The sequence below is a fragment of the Ostreococcus tauri genome, assembly GCF_000214015.3.
Source record: "Ostreococcus tauri WGS project CAID00000000 data, contig chromosome 14, whole genome shotgun sequence".
Lineage (NCBI taxonomy): Eukaryota > Viridiplantae > Chlorophyta > Mamiellophyceae > Mamiellales > Bathycoccaceae > Ostreococcus > Ostreococcus tauri.
Genome location: NC_014439.2, coordinates 130,980 through 150,427, shown reverse-complemented (window position 1 = coordinate 150,427; position 19,448 = coordinate 130,980). Strand labels below are relative to the sequence as shown.

Below are 19,448 nucleotides of genomic sequence, written 5' to 3'. Positions count from 1 at the left end.
CCCGCCGTGGCCTACTACAACATGTTATTCGATCGCTGAAATTGCGGCAGGCGACTGGTGTAGGGCAATATTCCCATCTGTCTCGCCGTCTTGATCGCCCGCGAGATCTTTCGCTGCGCCTTGGCGCTCACCCCGAGCCTTCTCTTTGGGTAAATCTTCCCGGTGTCGCTCACAAACTGCGTCAAAAACCTCGCGTCCTCGAACGACGTCCGCTCCAACAGCGTCGCCTCCACAGCCTTCCCTCGCATCGGGTGCTTCACCGTCTTCGCCGCCACCGTGTGCGCGGCGCCTCTCGTCCCCGCGTTCGCCCCCGCGAGATCCTCCGCCTCGTACGCCTGTCCCGGGTAGAACAACCTATCGCTCCGCACCCGTCCCGGTCGCTGTTGCTCCGTCGTCGACGCCCCCGAGTCCCCCTCTCCCGCGCGCGAGCTCAAACGCGCGTCCACCTCGTCCTTGGCGCCGTCCGAATCATCCGTTTTCGCACCGAACGCGCGCGAGGTCGTCGCGAGGGATTCGATCGAGGGTCTCGCCATCCATCCAACGCACACCGCGTGCCCATCGCGCTCGAGCGCGCGCGCGAGCCACCGCGCGCGCATGGTCGTCCGCTCTCGCGCGCGCGCCCGCGTCGACGACGCCGCGGTCCACGCGCGAGATCGAGCGCGTCGCGACGTGCGGTCAAAGCGCGCGGTGGCGACGCCTCCGATGCGCTCGCGCGTCACTCACCGCGCGTCCACGCCCGCGAGGCCGTCGCGGACGCCGCGCGCGATGGACGACGACGTCGACGCCGCGCTCGAGCGCTTCGTCGCCGCGAACGCGGGGGTGCGGGAGGACACGAAAGAGATCTTCGGTGCGATCGCGGATCTTCGAAAACGAAAGCTCTGGCACGAACTCACGCTCGCGATCGAGCGCGCGCTGGCGCCGCCGTGCGTCGATGACGTCGTGAAGGCGCTCCCGGGAGGGGCGCGCGCGCTGTACGACGGCGTCGTGCGAGAGGCGGAGACGCGGTTTAATCCGTTGAAGACGGCGCAGTTGGCCGTCGCGGCGAGCGACGCGCCGGGCGCGGGAACGCGGGCGGAAGCGATGGAGTTTCTCACGGAGACGTCTAAGAGATTGGTGGAGGCGCACGGAAGCGAGGCAGCGGAGCCGGAGGCGTACATTTCGGCGCACGTGACGCTTTTGAGATTGTTGGAGGGCGACTTGGATTACGCGAAAAAGGCGGTGACGGAGACGGATAAAGCGAAGCTGGAGGCGCTCGTGGCGCCGGATCCGAGCGTGAGTGCGGCGTTCCATTACGTCGCGAGTCGGTATCACAAGGTGAAGGAGGAGTACGCGGAGTTTTATAAGAGCGGGATGCTCTACTTGGCGTACGTCTCTTGCGAGTTGTTGCCGAGCGAGACGCGCGCGGCGCTAAGCGTCGATCTCTGCCTCGCCGCGCTCTTGGGGGAGAACGTGTATAACTTTGCCGAGCTTCTCGAGCACCCGATCGTGGAGAGCATCAAGGAGGGTCCGTTCGTATGGCTCATGGACGTGGTCAAAGCGTTCAACGAGGGCGATTTACACCTGTACGACGAGCTGTGCGTCAAGCACGCGAAGAGCCTGAACGCGCAGCCAGCGCTCGTGGCAAACGAGCGCAAACTCCGAGAAAAGATCACGATTTTATCGCTGCTGCAAATTATTTTCAAACTCCCCGCCGATCATCGGGAGATTTCCTTGAGCGACATCGCGGCGAAGACCAAGTTGACCATTGACGGGGTTGAGTACCTACTCATGAAGGCGCTTAGTGTGCACTTGATCGAGGGCATTATCGACCAGGTGGAAAGTAAGGTTGTGGTGACGTGGGTGCAGCCGCGCGTGCTGCTTCGATCGCAAATCGCCGAACTCTCGGGACGTCTGGAGGACTGGATCGAGAAGGTGAGCGCCGTACACGGCGACCTCGTCGACCAAATCGCGGTGTTCTGATGAATTTTCATCAAAGAAATGTTACACAAACGAATTAGACTATTACACCAAATCGTACCCGTCGGTTCCCGCGGCGCGATTCATCGGATCCTCGGTCGAACGCTTCTTCATCCTGTACGCTTCCATGTCTTCTGCGGTCACTGTGGAATCGTGCGTGACGTTGTATCCTCGCTTGTTCTTACCCTTCTTGCTTTCCTCCTCGCGTTCATCGTGCTTTTTCAACGCATCGACAAGCTTTTTTGGATCGATCTGCACGTCGTCAGCGACGTCGCCTCCCCACAAACTTTCTGGCTTCGCGGTGGCATTGAGTTGCGATTTCGCCCTCGCATCATTTGCCTCGTCAATCGCGCGCTTGTTCTCGACGTTGCTCGCCATGAGTTCCTCGGTCGCGAGCGAAGCCGCGGCGCCACGCTCTCCGGTGCAGTACGAGTTCTTCAACGTGCTCTTACAGCATGCGTAGCCCCACTTACCGGCGTTCCAAAATGATCCCCACACCGACGTGTGGTTCTGCAAGTACACATCCTCTTCGTAACGACTCCTCACCGGCTCCTTCTCCGTGCCCTTGATGAGACGGCCCGCTCGATCGTATTCAACGTATTGTTCCGTCTGTCCGAGCGCTAGTCCCTCCGGCGCCTTCCCCGAACTCGCATCCCCGTACTTATCCATGATACCCTGCTTGCTCTGCACTGCAAGTTTTTCCTTCTTTTCCTTGAACTGCTTGTACAGTGCTTCCGCCTGCGACGGAGCGGCTTGCATGTGGATAGTGCTCGAACCTCCTGTCTCCGCCTGCTCCCACGCGTGCCTGGTCATACGCTCGAACTCGACGAGGGCGCCAGAGTTTAGCGCGGCGTTGTCGCCGCGGTAAAAGTTGTCCTTTGGATCGGCGTTCGGCGTCGGGTTTTCGCGCATCGAGCGCGTCTTCGGGTCATAATACGCCGAGTCTACGTCCAAGTTGCGCAGATATTTGGCCGTATCCTCACGAAGGCGCAAATTACGAACGGTTCCAGACGCGCCGCCGCCCGGCGCGCGCACCGCGCGCTTTATGTTGTCAAATCCTGTCACCGACGCATCGCCAACCTTCGCGTCGTCGTCGTCGTCCGAATCGTCGTCCGAACTCATCTCATCCGAATCGCTCGCGTCGCCCTCCTTTTTATTCGCCTTTCGGAACGCCTTTTCGAGCTCTTTTTCCTTGGCCAATTTCTGCTTTATCGCTTCCATCGCCTCGTACCGCTCCACAACCTTGGCGTAATCGTTCACGTCGAATCCGTTATACCGATCTCGCTTACTCTCAAAACCAAGTTTGAGCTCCGGTTGCACGTATTCGTCCGGCGCGATGTCTTTCTGCGTCTTCGAAGCGCCCTTCGCTCGCGGTCGCTCCATGCAGTCCTTCTTCTTGTGCGTCATCGCCCCGCAGTTTTCACACGCCCCTCTTCGAAACGTCGTCGCTCGATTCGAACTCACTCCTCGTTTGTACCAATTCGTCGACTCCTGCTCTTTCTCCGGCGCCTTTTGATGCTTCAGTCCCGGTCCGTCTTGATTCAAGTACCACGGCGCCGCCGCCATGAATCGCGGAATGTGCGGGTTCACCGCGTTCCCATCCGCGTCGATCTCCGGAGGTATCAACCCCGCCTACGAATCATCCCCCGCGCGTCGCGTTCCGTCAGTCCGTCGCCCCTCGCGCCCCGCGCACCGCGCGCTCGTGACGAATCCATCGTCGAATCCACCCTCGCGCGCTCGACATTCTCCCATCCCCCCCCCCACGCGCGCGCGTCGCCCGCGCGCACCTTCCGCCCCTCCTCGAGTTCGCGCTGCTTCTTCCGCGCCTCCCGCGCGGCGTCGCCCGCCATCGCGACGCCCGCGACGCGACGCGCTCTCGCGCGCCGTCGCGCCGACGCCCGTCCATCGAAAGGCGCGATCGACCCTCGTTCCAAAGGCGCCCGCGCCTTTCGATCGCACGCGCGCCTTTCAACGAATCACCTATCGATCACCTATCGATCGACCGTCGCGCGATGCGGCACGCGATGGCGCTCGACGACGCCGCGGTCTCGCGCGAGGCGTACGTCGACGGCGCGTTCGTCACCGGCCCCGATGAGTCGTTCGATCTCGTGCGCGGACCCGGGTTCGAGCGCGCGCGCGTGGAGCTCCTGGAGATCGACGCGGATTTGATCGACCGCATCGTGTCCGCCGACGGCACGATCGCGTTCAAAGGACTCGCGGATGACGTCGCCGTGGTGTGCTCGAGCGATAAGACGTACGCGGTGACGCGGGTGGAGACGTCGAACGAGATGCTGCTCGTGGGCCCGCCGATCGACGACGAGGAGGCGGTGGTGGAGGCGGCGGCGGCGGCGGCGGCGACGAACGGGCGGCGGCGGGCCACGGCGCGAGCGCGGGCGACGTCGCATTTGGATCTGACGGAGATCGCGCCGAGGCTCGGACGATTGCGAGAGATGATGTCGGGATGTGCGTTTACCGGTGAGGGCGGGGTGGAGGGGATGGAGACGGATGACGCGGCGAGCGGGGGGGGCGCGTTGGACGGGTACGCGTTTGAGGATTTGGACGCGCGCGTGCAGGCGAGCGCGACGGAGATCACGCGGTGTCTCGAAGACGAGCTGGTGGCGATAGAGATCGATGGGAAATGGCGAGGGGTGGATCCGGAGTACAGGTTGCACGCGCTGTCGATGCTCGCGGTGAGCGCGAGCGGGAACGGATGGGCGCTCGACGCGCTGCCCGAGGCGGAGGTGACGCGCGCGATGACGAGCGACGGATTCATTCCGGAGATGGCGATGAACACACTCAGGGCGTTCGCGACGCCGAACGATGACGGCACGTCGTGGGCGCTGGACGAAGAGCGGGTGTGTCGCGCACTCGCCGAGCGCGTCTTGCGAGACGGTTTGGGTTTGAAAAATTGGCGCCTCGTGGACATGATGGAGACGTGGCGCAACAAACTGAGCGAAATTGGTCTCGGCGCCGTGGAGGTTCGCGAGGAATATCTCGCTGGGTTGGCCTTGATCGAGCGACCGGAGAAATCTACGGAGGCGTTCGTGCAAACGTTCATCGCGAAGGATCTCCCGACGGAGCCGCAGGATCGATTCAAGGCGTTGTGGGCGCTCAAACCGCGATGGTCCATGGCGGAGCTCGAGCCGTATCTCAAGGGTCAGGCTCGTCCAGGGCAGACGATCGAGTCGCAGTTGCTCAAGCACTGTCGCGTGATCCAGGGCAAGCCCGTGTTGTACTCGAAGAGATGAGTGGGTAGCTGAGCTGCGTGATTTTACAAAAGAATTGGTTGGTAAATGATAATCGATTGAGTGTTAGAGAAAATCCAATCGTCGAAGCGTAATCATCTTCTACACATTTTCTCACGCGCCGTACGTTTCTTGCAAGTAAGCGACGATGTCCGCGCTTTCAAACATGGCGACGCCAAAGTTGGGATCCTCGATGTACGGCACCTGGAACGTTCCGCGCTTTTCGAACAACTCTTGACGCTTGGGGGAACCACGTCCGCAGTTTCGCATCAAGTACGGGAGTTCGAGCTCGCACAACTTTTCGCTCACGAGAACGCAAAACGGACTCGCCTCGTATCCATAGAAGACGATTGGTTGCATGTTCTCTGGTTTCTTGGACGGCTTGTACGCCGAACCCTTCCCGAGACGCGGCAACATCGCGAACCCGGCGGTGATGCTCGTGAACGGATTCGTCAACAGAGGTGTAATGTTCGCCTTGCCCGGGCCGTACGTCTCGTACAGGTACGAGATGATATCGTCGGATTCGTACATGGACTTTCCGGTGTTTTCATCGACGAGGTACGGGAACTGCGCCCTCCCGCCAACCTCGCGAACGTACGGTCGGTATTCGGGCCCGTCTTTGGGCGTGGGGTAAATCTCCACGTCCAAGTCCAGCGACACGATCGCCTCGCGAACCTTTCGACAGAACGGACATCCTTGGAATTGGTACAACTTGAGCGTCTTTTCCGGTTTCGGAAATTTCGCGACGTCGCTCGTCTCCTCCACCCGACGTCCACTCCCACTCCACAGCGTGTACGTCCCCGCCGGCGCCTCCCCATCGACGATTTTCGCCCCGTACCCGTGGCACGCCAATCCACTCGTCAACCTCAGCGGAATCCCCGCGCTCGCCGTCAGCACGTTTCCGAGCTCGCCGTCCGCCACCGCGAATCGTTTCGGCGTCGTTCGCTGTCGCAGCTCGTACGCCCCGTCCACCGCGATCGGCGTCGCCGATTCCTTCGCGTCCACCGGCATCGACGCCGGCGCCTCGACGATCGTCGCCGTCGTCGTCGCCGTCGTCGTCGTCGTCCCATCCGCATCGGACGCAGATTCGACGACGTCATCATCATCATCGTCACCGTCCACGCGCGCCCCGGTCGCGCCCTCGCTCGCGCGCCGCGCGATCGCGCGGCGTCCATCGAGCGCGCCGCGACGCCCCACCGCGGGCGCGCGCGCGAGGCGAACGGAGGACGCGATCGCGCGCATCGTCTCGCGCGTCGCCGTGCGTCGCTCGATGCCCGCGGACGTCCATCGACAGGCGCGATCGATGCAATGTCCAAAGGCGCGCGCACCTTTCGATCGCGCGCGCGCCTTTCGAGAAATCACCTATCGATCACCTATCGATCGACCGTCGCGCGATGCGGCACGCGACGACGCCGCGATGGCGCTCGAGGACGCCGCGCGAGAGGCGCGGGCGGCGTACGAGGTCGCGCGACGCACCGGCGCGAGCCGTGGACGCGGGAGCGTCGACGCGTCGGCGTGGGAGAAGCGAGAGGCGCAGAAGAGAGCGGTCGTCGACGCGTTCGTACGACGGTCGGTGGATGACGATTCGTTTTGGCGCGCCGTGGACGACGCGATGGGCGACGACGCGGGGTGTGGGTTCGCGCACGCGGTGCTCGGGGGGTACGCGCGGTCGATGGCGTCGAACGACGTCGTGGACGGAGAGATGAAGGTTGACGATGAGACGCGGGCGCGGGACGACTCGGCGTTCGTGGAGCGGGCGATGCGGGCGATGACGACGGGCGCGGACGCGATGGAGGCTGATGGGGATGGTACAGAGGATGATGTCGATGCGGCGCATCCGTGTGAGGTGGCGCAGACGTGTCGGTACGCGTCGGAGGCGTGGTGTCGCGGACGCGCGAAAGCGGTGGACGGCCGAACGTTGGCGCTCGCGCTCGGAAGAGCGCGCGCGCGAGCGTTAGGGGAGGGAGGCAGGTCGCCGTCGATGACGCCGCAAGATGCCGCGTTCTTGCGCGTGTGCGTCGAGGCGAAGGCGTACGACGTGGCGGTGGAGAGCGGGATTTTGACTACACGCGTTTCGGAAGCGTCGGATCCGGCGTCGACGGGCTTGGTCGCGGACGATTACATCGCGCGATGCTACTACGGTGGGTGCGCGCTTTTGGCGCTGCAACGGTACGATGACGCCGTGTGTTGGTTGCGCGACGCCGTGGTGGCGCCCGCCTGGCAAGATTTGAGCGCGATCGCTTCGGCGGGGTACAAAAAGTACATCTTGGCTTCGCTGCTTTCGCGCTCGTCGGACCGGACGCGAGCAGCTATTCCGAGCTCCGTGTCGGGGCCAGTGCGACGATTCGCGATGTCGCGTCATGTTGAGTCATACGACGCGCTCGTAAGCGTGATGTCCCTGACATCATTGGAGAAACTGAACGAGACAATCGAGAAGTACCAGACGGCGTATGAGGAGGACGGCAATGCAGGATTGGTAGACCTCTTACGCGAACGTGTGCAAATCGACCGCGTGCGAGCGGTCGCGAAGACGTACTCGAAACTTAGCCTGAGTGAATTCGCGAGACTGCTGGACTTGACGGACGCCGCGCACGCTGAGACGATGTTGCACGGCATGGTGAGTCGCGGCGAGGTTGACGCCAGCGTGGACGGCACTCTCGGCGTCGTGCGCTTCGCAGAGGGTTGGGAGAAGCCAAAATCGAAAGGGATAGCTACTGAACTCACGACGCGTCTCCGCGCGATTGCCGATTTGACAGCGAAAATTCGGGACCAGGAGGCAGAAATCACGAGGAGTCGAGTTTACGTGCAGCGAAAGGAGAGTCGAAGCCAACTGGCAGAGGTGCGCGCGGCTGAGACTGTCGGAGAATGAACGAATATAATGTACGAATGAATTGAAACGCACGCGCTCAGTCGCTGAGAACGGCTTCGATCAAGACCGGGCCGTCCGTCTCGAGCGTCAACTTGAACGCGTCCTTGAACTCTCGCGCATTTCGCGCGCAAATCCCGCGAACTCCGTACCCCTCGGCGATTTTCACCCAATCCACATCGCCGATGTCCGTCAACGCGTCGCACGCGTCACCAGAGCTTGGTTGCACGCCTTGAATCGCACACTCGACGCGCAGTATTTGATACTTCGCGTTATTCATGATCACAGTGGTCACATTTAATTTCTCGCGAGCCTGCGTCCACAGCGCTTGAATAGTGTAGTGCGCAGATCCGTCGCCGACGAGAGTGATGACCCGTCGATCGGGCGCGGCGATGGACGCGCCCACGGCGGCACTGAGAGAGAAACCGATCGAACCACCAGTGAGCGTCATGTGCGTGAAGTCATCACACGACGCGGAATCATTCCAGTACGTCGATCCGGACGTGAGTGATTCGTCGACGACGACACATCCTTTGGGCTGCATACTCGCGACGATTTTGCAAACTTTGGAACCATCCAACGCGCCTTCAATGAGCGCGTCAACTCGATCGGGTGTTGGGAACACGTTCAGCACAGATGGCGGGCTCCTTTTGGCTTTATGCGGCGACGGAGAGGTCGAGACGCCCAATTTGGTCGCTACGGCTCGAGTGAGCGTTGTGAGAGTGTTGTGATCGAACAGAAGCGTCGTCTGTAGTTTCACATCGAAATCCTTGCACAGCTTTGCCTGACACGACACCGCCTTGGTACTCGTCATCCCGTGGTTCCAAAGCGAATCGTCAGAATCGTCAATGGGTTTTCCTAGAACCTCGAACACAATGGCTTCCACACCAGCTCTGACGTCTTCGATGTCTGGCAACATCGGTGCCTGGACGCCGCATTCCAAATCCAACTCGCTCGCGATCGCGCGCAAAATGTCAATCATAGCCATCTTACCGGGCGGATCGATGATCCACACGTCGTCTTCGCCCTGGGTGAAGAGCTCACGTGGGGCGTCTTCGTATCCAAACATGGCCACCGGCGGTTTCGGGACGTCCAGGAAACACACAACTTTGTACTTTGCGAAAGCGGCGGCGGCGTCTTTTGGTAAGTATGGCGCGCGTCGAACCGGAACGTTGCGGAGGTCACCACCACGAGCGATGCTGGTGAAGAAACACTCGCACACGATGTCAGCACTGAGTGCAGATGCGATCTCGCCGACAATGCGAAGTTCATCGGCGCCGCACGCGTCGCCGCCAATGTAGAACAACAACTCGCTGGGAGCGAGGTCTTTCGCACGCGCGATCAATTGCCGGAAAAACCCTTTGATATCCTCAGAAACGACGGTACCGAGAGTGTGTCGAAGTTCCTTAAGTTCCTTGGTGCGTTTAAGCTGCGTCTCGAGCTCGCTCGCGTTCGCCGTGCTCCAACTCACGTCGTGTGGAACAACGAGCGTCGACACGCTTCGGTTCTTCGCCGCCTCGATCGCATCGACGGTGTGAGACGCGACAGCGTTCGCGTCGTTCACCGTGTGCACGTATGTTTTCGAAACCGTCTTCGCCAGAGATTCAATGTCGCCCTCCAACAGCGCGCCGACACCGCGATGAAAGGTGGACATGTCGCCCACGACGTTGAGAATCGAGCTTCTCGCCCGGAACGCGTTGTGTAAATTGGACAGACCATTCATGAGCCCCGGCGCGAGGTGGAGAAGCGTCATCGCCATGGCGTTACGATCACGAGTGGCGATGCGGGAGAAACCATCCGCGGCGCCCGTGGCGACGTTTTCGTGGAGAACCAAGACGGAGCGTATGTTTTTCGCTTCGGAGAGCGCGCCCACAATGTGCATCTCCGTCGTTCCAGGATTGGCAAAGCACACTTCGACGCCGCTCGCTGCAGCGACTGCGCACAGGGCGGATGCGCCCGTGAGTTCGGCTTCCTCATCGTCTTTCGCCATTCTCGCGGGCACCGCGCGCGACGAAGTGCCGTCGATGCGTGATCTCTGACTGTCCCGTCATCGCCTCGATCCCATCAACTTCGTGATGAGACTGCTCACGAAACCACCAGACGGCGCGTGAGATTCTAGGGTCGCCGGCTCGGACCCGCTCGGCGCCACGTTCGATGTGTCTACCTTCGAGGAATCACCAAACATACCTCGAAATACTGCGGAGGTTTCGCGCTCACGATCTCGCACCGTCTGTTCGAGCTCGCGAAGCGCGGTGGTGATGTTTGCATCCTTGATCCCAGCCGCGTCCGTGAGTCGTTTTGCCTTCAGCAAGTCCTCGCGCGCGGCGTCCTCGTGTCCGATCGCCAACCGCGCTTTACCGCGCCTGTAGTATGCCTTGATATTGTTCTCGTCGTTTCGCAAAACGTACTCGACGTGCGTCGAGACGAGTTCGTACTCGTTCAATCGCAGGAACGCAGCTGCTAAATTTCCGTGCACCGCGACGTATTCCTCTCTCGCCTCCACCTCGTACTTATCGAACAGCTGCATCATGAAGTCCTCTGTGAGATATGTGAGCGCCATGGAGTACTCGCGAATCGCTCGCTTCACGTCGCCCGCGACGAACGCTTCGTTTCCATTCGCTCGATGCATCTTCACGCGTTCAATCCGCGTCTCGTACGTCATGTCTCTCTGCAACGTCTCCGGCGCCTCCACCGATCCCAAGCATCCCAAAATCTCTAAATCTAGTGTCAACGTCTTATTCTTCCCCACCGCTGGGAACGAAAAATTTCCCTCCTCGCCGTACGCGAGCTCGGGCGGAATCTCGAACGTCGCGCGCTCGCCGACGCGCATCGTCCTCGCGCACGCGTCCAATCCCTCTATCCCCACCCCCGCGCTTCGGCTTCGCCCGACGTCGTCCCTCAACCCCACGCGCGCGCTCACGACGAACTGCACGGGTTCCATGTCCGCGCGCGTATCCCTGACCGTCTCTCCCGACGACGCGTCGACGAGCGAAAAGTGCGCTGCGGGACGCGTCGCGCGACTCGAACCGTCGTCAGTCGATCCACCATCGCGATCTCTCGCCCCCACGCACGCCGCGTTCAAACGGCACGCCTGACACGCGTCATAACGCACCGTAACACGTCGCCCCGAGCACCACCGCGTCGGCGTCATCGCTCGTTGAAGTGATTCGTCTTTTACTCTCCAGCATCGTCTCCATGACGTGTTTCTCCGCCCCCGACCGCCTCGCCGCCGCGCGCGCCCGCCTCGCCGCCCCCCGCGCGCCGCGGCGTCGTCGCGCGTCGTCCCGACGCCTCGCGCCGCCCTCGACGCCCGCGCGCACGTCGAGCGCCGCGATGTCTCGTCATCATTCATCGACGCGCGCGAATGTCGACGCCGCTCGGCGGATTCCCCGCCGCGGCGCCCCCGGACGTCGTCCGAGCGTCGCAAAAAGACGACGCCGTCGCCTCGGTGCGCGCGCGTCGCACGCGTTCGCCGCGCGCGCGACGCCGCGTCGATGATTCATTCACCACATCGCCGCGACGTGACGACTGACGAACACACGCGCGCGCAGGCGCTGGCGGAGCGATTCACCGATTGCGTCGCCCGCGTCGTCGGCCCGCGCGCGCTCGCGACGCGCGCGTCGACGGTTCGAGCGATCGGGCGGGCGTTCTATCCAGGATTGACGATTCTGAGCGGGACGCGGACGCTCGGCGAGGAGTACTGCGACGTGACGTGCGTCGACGCGGAGGGACGGACGCCGTCGACGACGTCGCGCGTGACGCGGTTTTTGGTGCACGCGTTCGGTGATGAAGTCATTCGAGGCGCGCGACGATGGGTGGAACGAAATGTCGAACGCGGGGTGGGGTTGCGGGAGAGCGGGGCGCGCGCGGCGGCGCGCGCGGCGGACGGCGGCGCGCGCGTCGCGCTCGCGCTCGCGGGCGAACGCGTGCAGCGCGTGGGTGAAGAAGATGAGATCTCACACGGGGAGCGGGCGATCGATGCGCGCGGTGGGTTCGCGAACGCGGCGCACTTGGCGTTGTTTTACCTCTACGGCGAGTATTACGAGTGGAGCTGTCGAGCGAGCGGGACGCGTAGGGTGTTTACGGGCGCGTACGCGGGCGAAGAGCGACCGAGTTACGCTGTGTTGGGGATGTTCGTCGCGTTTCAACTCGCCGTGGTGTCGTTCGAGCGCGTAAGAAGCGTCGTGCGAGGGGCGAACGTGGGCGGCGACGCGTCCGCGGAGCGCCGCGCGAGGGAGAACAGAGTACTCGAATCCGACGGAACGCCCGCGCGGGAGGTGGTCGTCGACGCCGCGCCGGATCCTCCGAGAGATGTCTTCGGGAACGTCATCGACGTTCCGGGCACGTCAGCGAAACCATCGTCAGCGTCTATCTCGCCGCTCGTCGCCGCTAAGTGCGCTTTGTGTCTCTCCCAAAGACGCGCGCCGACGGCGACGCCGTGCGGGCACGTCTTCTGTTGGCGATGCGTCGCCGGATGGGCGAGTAAAAAACCCGAGTGTCCGCTCTGTCGCGCCCCGACGACGCCACAGAGTTTGGTCCCGCTCAGTAACCTCGCGTCGGCGTGATCGAACTTTGGTCGCTCAACGAAATCGCGCTCCCGCTTGTCCCGGTTCGCACACGCCGCCTCGCCGGGCGCGATGTCGACCGCGCGCGAGTCGCTCGTCCCGCGTCGCGTCGCCGCCTCGAGCGTCGGTGCGTCATCAGAGGGCGAGCGCGAGCGCCTGCTCGACGCGTCTGCAAAACCGCGCGAAGGCAACCGGTGCGCGTCCACGATCGAGGGCGCGAGCGTCAGGGTGTTGAGTTTCAGTCTCGCGGGTTTGTGCGTCGCCCTGTGGTTCCGTTTCGCGTCGACCCTCCGAACGGACGCGTCGGATGAGGCGACTTCGGTGCGCGTGGCGGATATCCCGGGATTGGGGTCGTCCCTCGTGCGTAAGGTGGTTTCGGAGCGCTGGGCGTGGATGGCGTGACCGGGACGGTCGACCGGGACGCGTGTGAGCGCGCGCGTAAATTGATCGAATTGATTGTTGTAACAACACGCGATAGGCTTAGCGATAATCATGGTTGCGAACGCATCGACGCGCGAGCGCTCACGCCTTGAGCGAGTTGAAGAGCGCGTTCCAATCGTCGCGCTCGCTCCGCGCTTCGGAACCGTTCGACACCTCAAACGTGAGCGCCGTACCCGCGCGTGGCGGTTTCGTCAGCGCTCGCGCGCACGTCTCCGCGAGATCTTCAACCGTGATTTCCCCGCTCGCCGTGTCCCCCTGCGCGAAGACGATCTCCTTTGAACCGCCCGGCGCCTCCTTGACCCGCGTCGGTCGTATCACCGTCACCGCCAACCCGCTCGCCGCGCACTCCGCCTCTCTCCCACGATCCCACCGCGCTTTCTCCTCCGCGCTCGCGAACAATCCATTACTCGCGCTCTTCGCCGAGGACACCAACACGATGTGCTTCACCTTCCGTCGCACGCACGCGTCGACGAACCCGCTGTCCAACGCGCCGCACGCGACCACCGCCCGAACGCCGTTCAACCGCGCCCCCACCGACCACGCATCGCTCGCCAACCGCGCGTACGGCCCGAACCGCCCCTCCGCACTCGCGCGTTCGCGTTCGCCCACTTCCGCGACGACGTTCGCCTTGGCCAGGATCAACCGCGCGCACACGCTCTCGCCCAGCGTCCCGGTCGCATTCGTGACGAGAATCGCCGTGCGCGGCACATCCAACTCCACGTCCTCGTCCTCGTCCTCGGGCGCGGTCTCGTTCACGGAGGGGTCGTCGTCGGCGTCGTCGGCGTCGTCGTTCGCGCGGGCGCCGCGCGCGCCGACGGAACTGTCCGAGCCGTACCAACGCCTGAGCTTCTTCCCACCCTCTAACATGTCCAGGACGTCGTCGAAGAGCCCGCGGGTGGATTTACCGGCGCGAACGACGCCGGGAGAACGGTGTTTCACGACGGACGCGGCGGAGGGGCGCGCGCGGGGACGCGCGGGAGAAGCCGCGATCGCGCGCATGGCGCGAGAGGCGACGAGTGCGGACGACGCGCGCGGCGGGCGACGGGTGACGCGCTCGATGTGATTGATGTTGCACGGACTCGAAAGTCGTATCACAATGCCGTGCGCATAGTGTGCGGGACGGCGTAGGTGAGTGGGACGAGAGCGACGTCGCCGGAGTCGACGACGACGGCGAGCGTGCTTCGCACGCGGTCAGAGCCGACGCGTCGCGGGGCGGAGATTTTAACCGCGTTCGCGGCGATTCGATCACCCGCGTCGTCACCAATCACGGCGAAGTAACCAATGAGGCTTCCGCTGACGATTTTCGTCGTGCGTGTCGCGTAGACGGCGACGCAACCGTCTCGGGCGCCGCCGCGCAGGGCGAGTACGAGTCGCGAGCTCGTGGCGTCCCAATCCATGTCCGCGATGTCACACTCGTTCGATCCCGAAGAACCGGTCGTGGTGACGATTTCCGGAAGCTCGATCGGGAGCACGTGAGCAGAGACGTCGCTCACGGAATCTCTTGAGGATAAGTGCACGGCGGAGAGCTTCGCGGAGCCGCGCGTGGCGACGAGCGCGACGGGAGCGCTCCCTTGCTTCTCATTCACCTCGCCCCACGTTACCGCGGTGACCTCGCGACCGTTCGTACACCATTTCCTACACGTCATGTCATCTAACTTCCACACGGCGAACCCCTCGCCGACGTGCGCGGCGAGGAGATAGCCGCCGCACGCGCTAAAGGCGACTTCGGACAACCCGGCGACACCCGCGCCGATAGGCGTGTACGTCCCAGCGCTCGCGTCCCAACAGTGAATCACCCGACATCGCCGCGAGCACGCGACAAGAAGTCTCCCATCTGGGCTCCACGCCACGCGCTCGGCCTCGCACGCGCCCCCGGGCGGGGCGTTCGGTCCGGCTTCGTGCGCGCCGCGCTCGTTATATATCGTCAACCGCCACCGGTGTCCCGCCTTCTCACCGCTCGTCCCGCTGTTTGCCAGCGCCCGAATCTTCGCGCTATCTATCGGACTCAACGCCCCTGTTTCGCTCGCCACCGCGCTCGTCGCTCTCGTCCCTCGTCTCTCGCGCGTCCACACCGACACCCCGCTCGCGCCGCCGAGCGCCAGCGTCCGCCCCGAGCGCGGCCGCCACGCCATCGACGCGCATCGTCCATGCGCGCGATGTCTCAACGTCGTCGTCGTCTCCGACCCATCGTCCTCGTTCTGCGTCGCTCGCGTATCGTCCGATTGAAGCCTCTCGACGTCCCGGACGACGCACCGACCGCCTTCGTCCGCGCACGCCAAAATCTCCCGCGCGCCGTGCCAGGCCATCGCCGCTCGCATCTCGCTCGCGCCCCGTGCGTCGGCGCCGATCGTGGCGTCGATGATTGCGCGCGCGCTCAGGGCGCCGAACCCGGTGAGCGCGCGTTTCAGAGCGGCAGCGCGGGTGATGATAGATTTCTGAGAGTCACGCGCTTCTTCCCCTGCATGTTGTTTCGTGCTATTCTTGGACACGCACGCGCGCTTGAGCGCGATCTGACACTCCAACACGTCACCCACGACGCGTTTCGCGGCCCCGCGACGATCGCGGGCGATGAACTCGCAGTCGATCTCCTCGAGGGACATGACGGAGAGTGAAGCGCGTGGAGCGGCGGCGGATGGACTAGAGACGACTCGATGGATGATTACAACGCGTTCAGTGCGTGTCGAGCGCGTTGTTGCGTGCTTTTCGGTTTTTCGATCGAGTGCGTTAGAAGAAGCTCTCGGCTGGACGCTTGGATTTACTCGCGGACGGACCCAGTTTTGAGGACGTCTTGCTCGGATTTGGCGCGCTGAGCGGCGCCTTGTGCGTCTTCCCGTGAATCGGTCGGAAGATGGTCTTCGTCGGCGTCAAGCGAAGGTTACGCTTCCCGCGGTTGGTGTTAATGGGTCCGCGAACGTCCGGGAAGGAGTACGTCACGGCGTCGTCGTTCCACATCAAGCGCTTCGACCGAGGCGACATCGACCCGGAATCGTACGACTCAAGCGACGGCGTCGGCGACGCGGTGTTCGCGCGATCGAGTGCGCGCATCGCCAGGAGCTTCGATCCATTTGGCTCGCTGCTCCCGTTGGCAACGTCAGCCTCTCTCTCCGCGTCGCGCTTCTTCGCCTTCTTTTGCTTTTTGGTGCTGCGTTTCTCCATGGCTTCTTCCTCGGCGAGTCGTTTCTCTCTCTTTCGTCTTTTTTTTTCCTTCGTCGCCGCTTCCTTCGCGTCATCGTCGTCCTCGTCGGCGCCGCCGTCGTTTTTCTGGGACTTTTCCTTCTTCTTTTTCTTTTCCTTCTTCCCGTTCATCTCAACGCCATTCTTCGCAGCTTTCTTCTTCTTCTTCGCGGGCGCGATTTCCTCGGCTTCCGGGTCCTCGCCTCGAGCCGTCGCCTCCTTCACCGTCTTGCTCGCACCCTTCTTTAATAGCGCGTGAAGCTCGTATAATGCTTCTCGACACGCGTCGTCCACCCCATTCTCCGCACCGAGCGTTATTGCGACCTCGCAGAGCTTCTTCATCGAGTTTGGCGTCAGCCTTGGCGCGCCCGGCTTGTCCCACATACGCGACGCATCCGCGAGAGGAGCGAACAGCTCCTCTCGCATGCGCTTGTGCAAGACCGCACTCTCCTCGCGTTGAAGCGCTTGAACAAACGTCTCGACGAGTCTGCTGAGGTCCTCGCTCGCGATCGGCACCGCGACACCGCCATCAACCTCTTCCTCGCCCTCTTCCAACTCCAGCCCCGACACCCCGGCGCACACCGCCTCGAGCTCTGTTAAGAAGGAACCCGCTATGTGAAGCTTGAACCCGATCCCTCGATTTGAGTCACCGAATATTCCACTTGCCATCGCGCCCGCCAGCGCTTCGCTCGCGTCCCATCCGCGCTCGCCCACGAACCGTAACGCGTGGTGCGTCACCCGGCGACTCAACAAACAATACTTGTCCATCCTGTGCTTATCTATCCCACCCCACTCCGTCCGCATGGTCCACATGAAGGCTTCTATGTACGCCATCGCAACATCTCGGTTCAAATCGTGTACCAACGCGCCCATCTTATTCGCCACGTCCAATTGCGTCGCCCTACCGTCGGCGTGCCAGTACGAGTAAAACAACCCGCGCCACAGCTTCTTCGCCTCCAACGCCGTGATCGTCTCTCGCGCGCCGAGCCACTTCGCCACCGCGACGAATGTCTTATCTCTCGTCTTCTTATCGCTGTCCGCCAGCTTCTTCGCGAACGAGGAGCTCATGACGACACGGTGACGTGTTGACAATCGAGTTTTTTCAGCCCCGGCGGCGGCGGCGGCGGTAAATTTTGCGCCGTCACGACGCGCTCGAGCGCCTCGGCCGATGCGTGGGCGCCCTGGGTGTGGTGACGGTCCCTCGCGAGCGCGCGCGCGCGCGGACGCTCGTCGGCGTCGTCGAGTGTCGCGCGCGGCGCGCGCGGGGTTGCTGACGGCTCGTTGGCGCCACGCGTTTGTGTCATTGACATGTGGCGCGCGCCGGCGTCGACGCCGCGCGCGCGATTCACGCCCCGAGCGCTCTCGCGTGCGCGACGACGGCGGCGTCGAAGGCGCACGCGCACGCGGCGTACGTGCGCCAGGCGCGGGTGACGTCGTCGTGCGCATCGGGACGGCGGGATTTGAGTCGCGCGCTCGCCGCGCGCACAGCGTACTCGGCGGTTCGACGGAGTTTCGACACGCGCTCGACGTGACGACGGACGATTCGTCGCTTGTCGGCGTCGGTGGATTGGGCGAACGGGATGGATGGGGTCGGATGCGGGCTCATCGAGTGCGGGCGCTCGCCGTCAACGGGTCGCTCGGAGAGCCATCGATCGAGAACGACGGCGACGGAGGACCAGGCGCACGTGACCACGGCGAAAGACGTCGTGGTTTCGATGGGCAGCGCGTTTGACGTCGGTTTTCCTTTGCTCGGACGCAACGGCGCCGATGTGATTGGATGGGAGCGATGTCGCTCCATCTCGCGCCACGCGACTTCGGCGAAGCGCTCGCGAGTGACGAAGGACGCGTCGCCTCGCGCAATTTCCACAGCGGCGCGGTCGAGCGTCGCGCTCAATTCTTCAGCAGAGCCGATGAGTGATTGAGCGAACGGACCAGCCTTGCGAAGACTCTCCGCGAGCGCAGACACGATTGCGGAATGGTGCGACAGTAATCCGTGTGGATGTCGCTCGGCAAAAGTATCTCGGAACGACTTACGCGCGGCGTCGCGCGCGCGCGTGACCACCGCCACAACGTGCTCAATCACTTGCGCGAGCGGTATTAATGAAATCCCGTCGCTGTGCGTCGAGCTTCGACGAAGGCTTTCGAGTTCGGATGCCGGCGGCTGCGCGTCGCCGATCACTGGCGCGAGCGTGAAAGCGAACGCGCGAACGGCCTCATCGACGCCGAGAACGGGCTCACACGACGCCGTCGATTCCACGATCACGAACTGCGTGAATCGTATCGATCGGAGCGCGAAGTCGATCTCGACTTGATCCATTTCGCGCAAACGTGAGAAGGTTTGCGCCCACGCGCTTCCGGCGTTTGACTGCGCGTGCAATCCGCGCGCAAACATCTTGTGATGAATCTCACCGAGAGATCGTGAGCCGTGATGCTTGTAAAAGAACTCGCGAATGCGTTTAGACGCGTCTTCACCGTCCTCTACGACGCTCGCTTTTGCCAACTCCATGGATATCAGCGTCGCGATTCGGTGCGTCGTCGACGCGTCCAGTTCGCTCTCGGCGGCGGCAAAGTGTCGCCAATGCGCCGAGTTCACCTCGGGAACACGCACGCGCCGGTCGCGCCCGTTATGGCTCGCGCGCTCACCGCCGACGCGCTCGTCATCAATCGTAAACGCCGCGAGCGTTATCGCCGGCGCTGCGAGCGACGGCGACGACGACGACGGCGACGACGGCGACGGCGACGACGGCGACGACCCGTCTTCGAGTTCGTCTTCGTCCTCTACGGAAACAGCGCCCGATGACATTTGGTTCCCTTCATCGTTCGCGGCGTCGTCCGCGCCATCAGCCATGCCCCCTTGAACGTCGAGACGCGCGCCCGCGCCCGCGCCCGCCGCGCGTTGACACTCCAACTCGCATCGCAGCGCCCGCGTCGCCGTTTCCGCGCGAACGCGCGCGCGCGTCGCCCTCGAGAGCTCGTCCGCGATCTCCCGACGTCGTTCGCGCTCCCTCGACGCTTCCCGCCGAGCCGAATGCGCCTCACACCTCGCGCTCGCGGCGACGACCTCGACCGCGCGCACCGCGTCCGCCGCGGCGACGCGTCGCTCCGCGTCGCCGAGTCCCGCGCGTCCGAGCGCCACCGCGAGCGCCACCGGCCTCGACGTCGCCGCGTCCAGCGCGCTCGGGCACATGTCCACCGTCGACG

At 63.3% G+C, this 19,448-nt stretch overlaps 13 protein-coding genes across 13 annotated transcripts; 4 read left to right on the top strand and 9 right to left on the bottom strand.

Moving 5' to 3' along the window:
* Positions 1-14: 14 nt before the first annotated feature.
* OT_ostta14g00880 (Ribosomal protein S18) lies at positions 15-596 on the bottom strand (the record flags this gene model as incomplete). The annotated part of the gene is made up of 1 exon (XM_003082847.2): positions 15-596. One exon carries the CDS (start codon positions 594-596, stop codon positions 15-17), a length of 582 nt encoding a protein of 193 aa, XP_003082895.2.
* A 169-nt stretch (positions 597-765) lies between these two features.
* Positions 766-1,959, top strand: OT_ostta14g00870 (Proteasome component (PCI) domain; the record flags this gene model as incomplete). Its single annotated transcript, XM_003082846.2, has 1 exon — positions 766-1,959. One exon carries the CDS (start codon positions 766-768, stop codon positions 1,957-1,959), a length of 1,194 nt encoding a protein of 397 aa, XP_003082894.2.
* Positions 1,960-2,001: 42 nt separating this feature from the next.
* OT_ostta14g00860 (Pre-mRNA splicing Prp18-interacting factor) lies at positions 2,002-3,806 on the bottom strand (the record flags this gene model as incomplete). Its single annotated transcript, XM_022982524.1, has 2 exons — positions 2,002-3,588; positions 3,744-3,806. 2 exons carry the CDS (start codon positions 3,804-3,806, stop codon positions 2,002-2,004), a joined length of 1,650 nt encoding a protein of 549 aa, XP_022841303.1.
* Positions 3,807-3,980: 174 nt separating this feature from the next.
* OT_ostta14g00850 (Sister chromatid cohesion protein Dcc1) lies at positions 3,981-5,204 on the top strand (the record flags this gene model as incomplete). The annotated part of the gene is made up of 1 exon (XM_003082844.2): positions 3,981-5,204. One exon carries the CDS (start codon positions 3,981-3,983, stop codon positions 5,202-5,204), a length of 1,224 nt encoding a protein of 407 aa, XP_003082892.2.
* A 111-nt stretch (positions 5,205-5,315) lies between these two features.
* OT_ostta14g00840 (Thioredoxin-like fold) lies at positions 5,316-6,443 on the bottom strand (the record flags this gene model as incomplete). Its single annotated transcript, XM_003082843.2, has 1 exon — positions 5,316-6,443. One exon carries the CDS (start codon positions 6,441-6,443, stop codon positions 5,316-5,318), a length of 1,128 nt encoding a protein of 375 aa, XP_003082891.2.
* Positions 6,444-6,618: 175 nt separating this feature from the next.
* Positions 6,619-8,070, top strand: OT_ostta14g00830 (Winged helix-turn-helix DNA-binding domain; the record flags this gene model as incomplete). Its single annotated transcript, XM_003082841.2, has 1 exon — positions 6,619-8,070. The coding sequence occupies one exon, from the start codon at positions 6,619-6,621 to the stop codon at positions 8,068-8,070; it is 1,452 nt and encodes a 483-aa protein (XP_003082889.2).
* Positions 8,071-8,107: 37 nt separating this feature from the next.
* OT_ostta14g00820 (Thiamine pyrophosphate enzyme, C-terminal TPP-binding) lies at positions 8,108-10,057 on the bottom strand (the record flags this gene model as incomplete). The annotated part of the gene is made up of 1 exon (XM_003082840.2): positions 8,108-10,057. One exon carries the CDS (start codon positions 10,055-10,057, stop codon positions 8,108-8,110), a length of 1,950 nt encoding a protein of 649 aa, XP_003082888.2.
* Positions 10,058-10,114: 57 nt separating this feature from the next.
* On the bottom strand, positions 10,115-11,264 carry OT_ostta14g00810 (Peptidyl-prolyl cis-trans isomerase,FKBP-type,domain; the record flags this gene model as incomplete). The annotated part of the gene is made up of 2 exons (XM_022982522.1): positions 10,115-11,067; positions 11,180-11,264. 2 exons carry the CDS (start codon positions 11,262-11,264, stop codon positions 10,115-10,117), a joined length of 1,038 nt encoding a protein of 345 aa, XP_022841302.1.
* A 297-nt stretch (positions 11,265-11,561) lies between these two features.
* On the top strand, positions 11,562-12,632 carry OT_ostta14g00800 (Zinc finger, RING/FYVE/PHD-type; the record flags this gene model as incomplete). Its single annotated transcript, XM_003082836.2, has 1 exon — positions 11,562-12,632. The coding sequence occupies one exon, from the start codon at positions 11,562-11,564 to the stop codon at positions 12,630-12,632; it is 1,071 nt and encodes a 356-aa protein (XP_003082884.2).
* A 522-nt stretch (positions 12,633-13,154) lies between these two features.
* Positions 13,155-14,072, bottom strand: OT_ostta14g00795 (NAD(P)-binding domain; the record flags this gene model as incomplete). Its single annotated transcript, XM_003082835.1, has 1 exon — positions 13,155-14,072. One exon carries the CDS (start codon positions 14,070-14,072, stop codon positions 13,155-13,157), a length of 918 nt encoding a protein of 305 aa, XP_003082883.1.
* Positions 14,073-14,164: 92 nt separating this feature from the next.
* On the bottom strand, positions 14,165-15,673 carry OT_ostta14g00790 (WD40/YVTN repeat-like-containing domain; the record flags this gene model as incomplete). Its single annotated transcript, XM_022982521.1, has 1 exon — positions 14,165-15,673. The coding sequence occupies one exon, from the start codon at positions 15,671-15,673 to the stop codon at positions 14,165-14,167; it is 1,509 nt and encodes a 502-aa protein (XP_022841301.1).
* A 124-nt stretch (positions 15,674-15,797) lies between these two features.
* On the bottom strand, positions 15,798-17,315 carry OT_ostta14g00780 (Nucleolar, Nop52; the record flags this gene model as incomplete). Its single annotated transcript, XM_003082833.2, has 1 exon — positions 15,798-17,315. The coding sequence occupies one exon, from the start codon at positions 17,313-17,315 to the stop codon at positions 15,798-15,800; it is 1,518 nt and encodes a 505-aa protein (XP_003082881.2).
* Positions 17,316-17,592: 277 nt separating this feature from the next.
* Positions 17,593-19,448, bottom strand: OT_ostta14g00770 (unnamed product; the record flags this gene model as incomplete). The annotated part of the gene is made up of 1 exon (XM_022982520.1): positions 17,593-19,448. A coding segment is annotated over one exon (1,856 nt), but the record flags the coding sequence as incomplete, so codon positions are not given.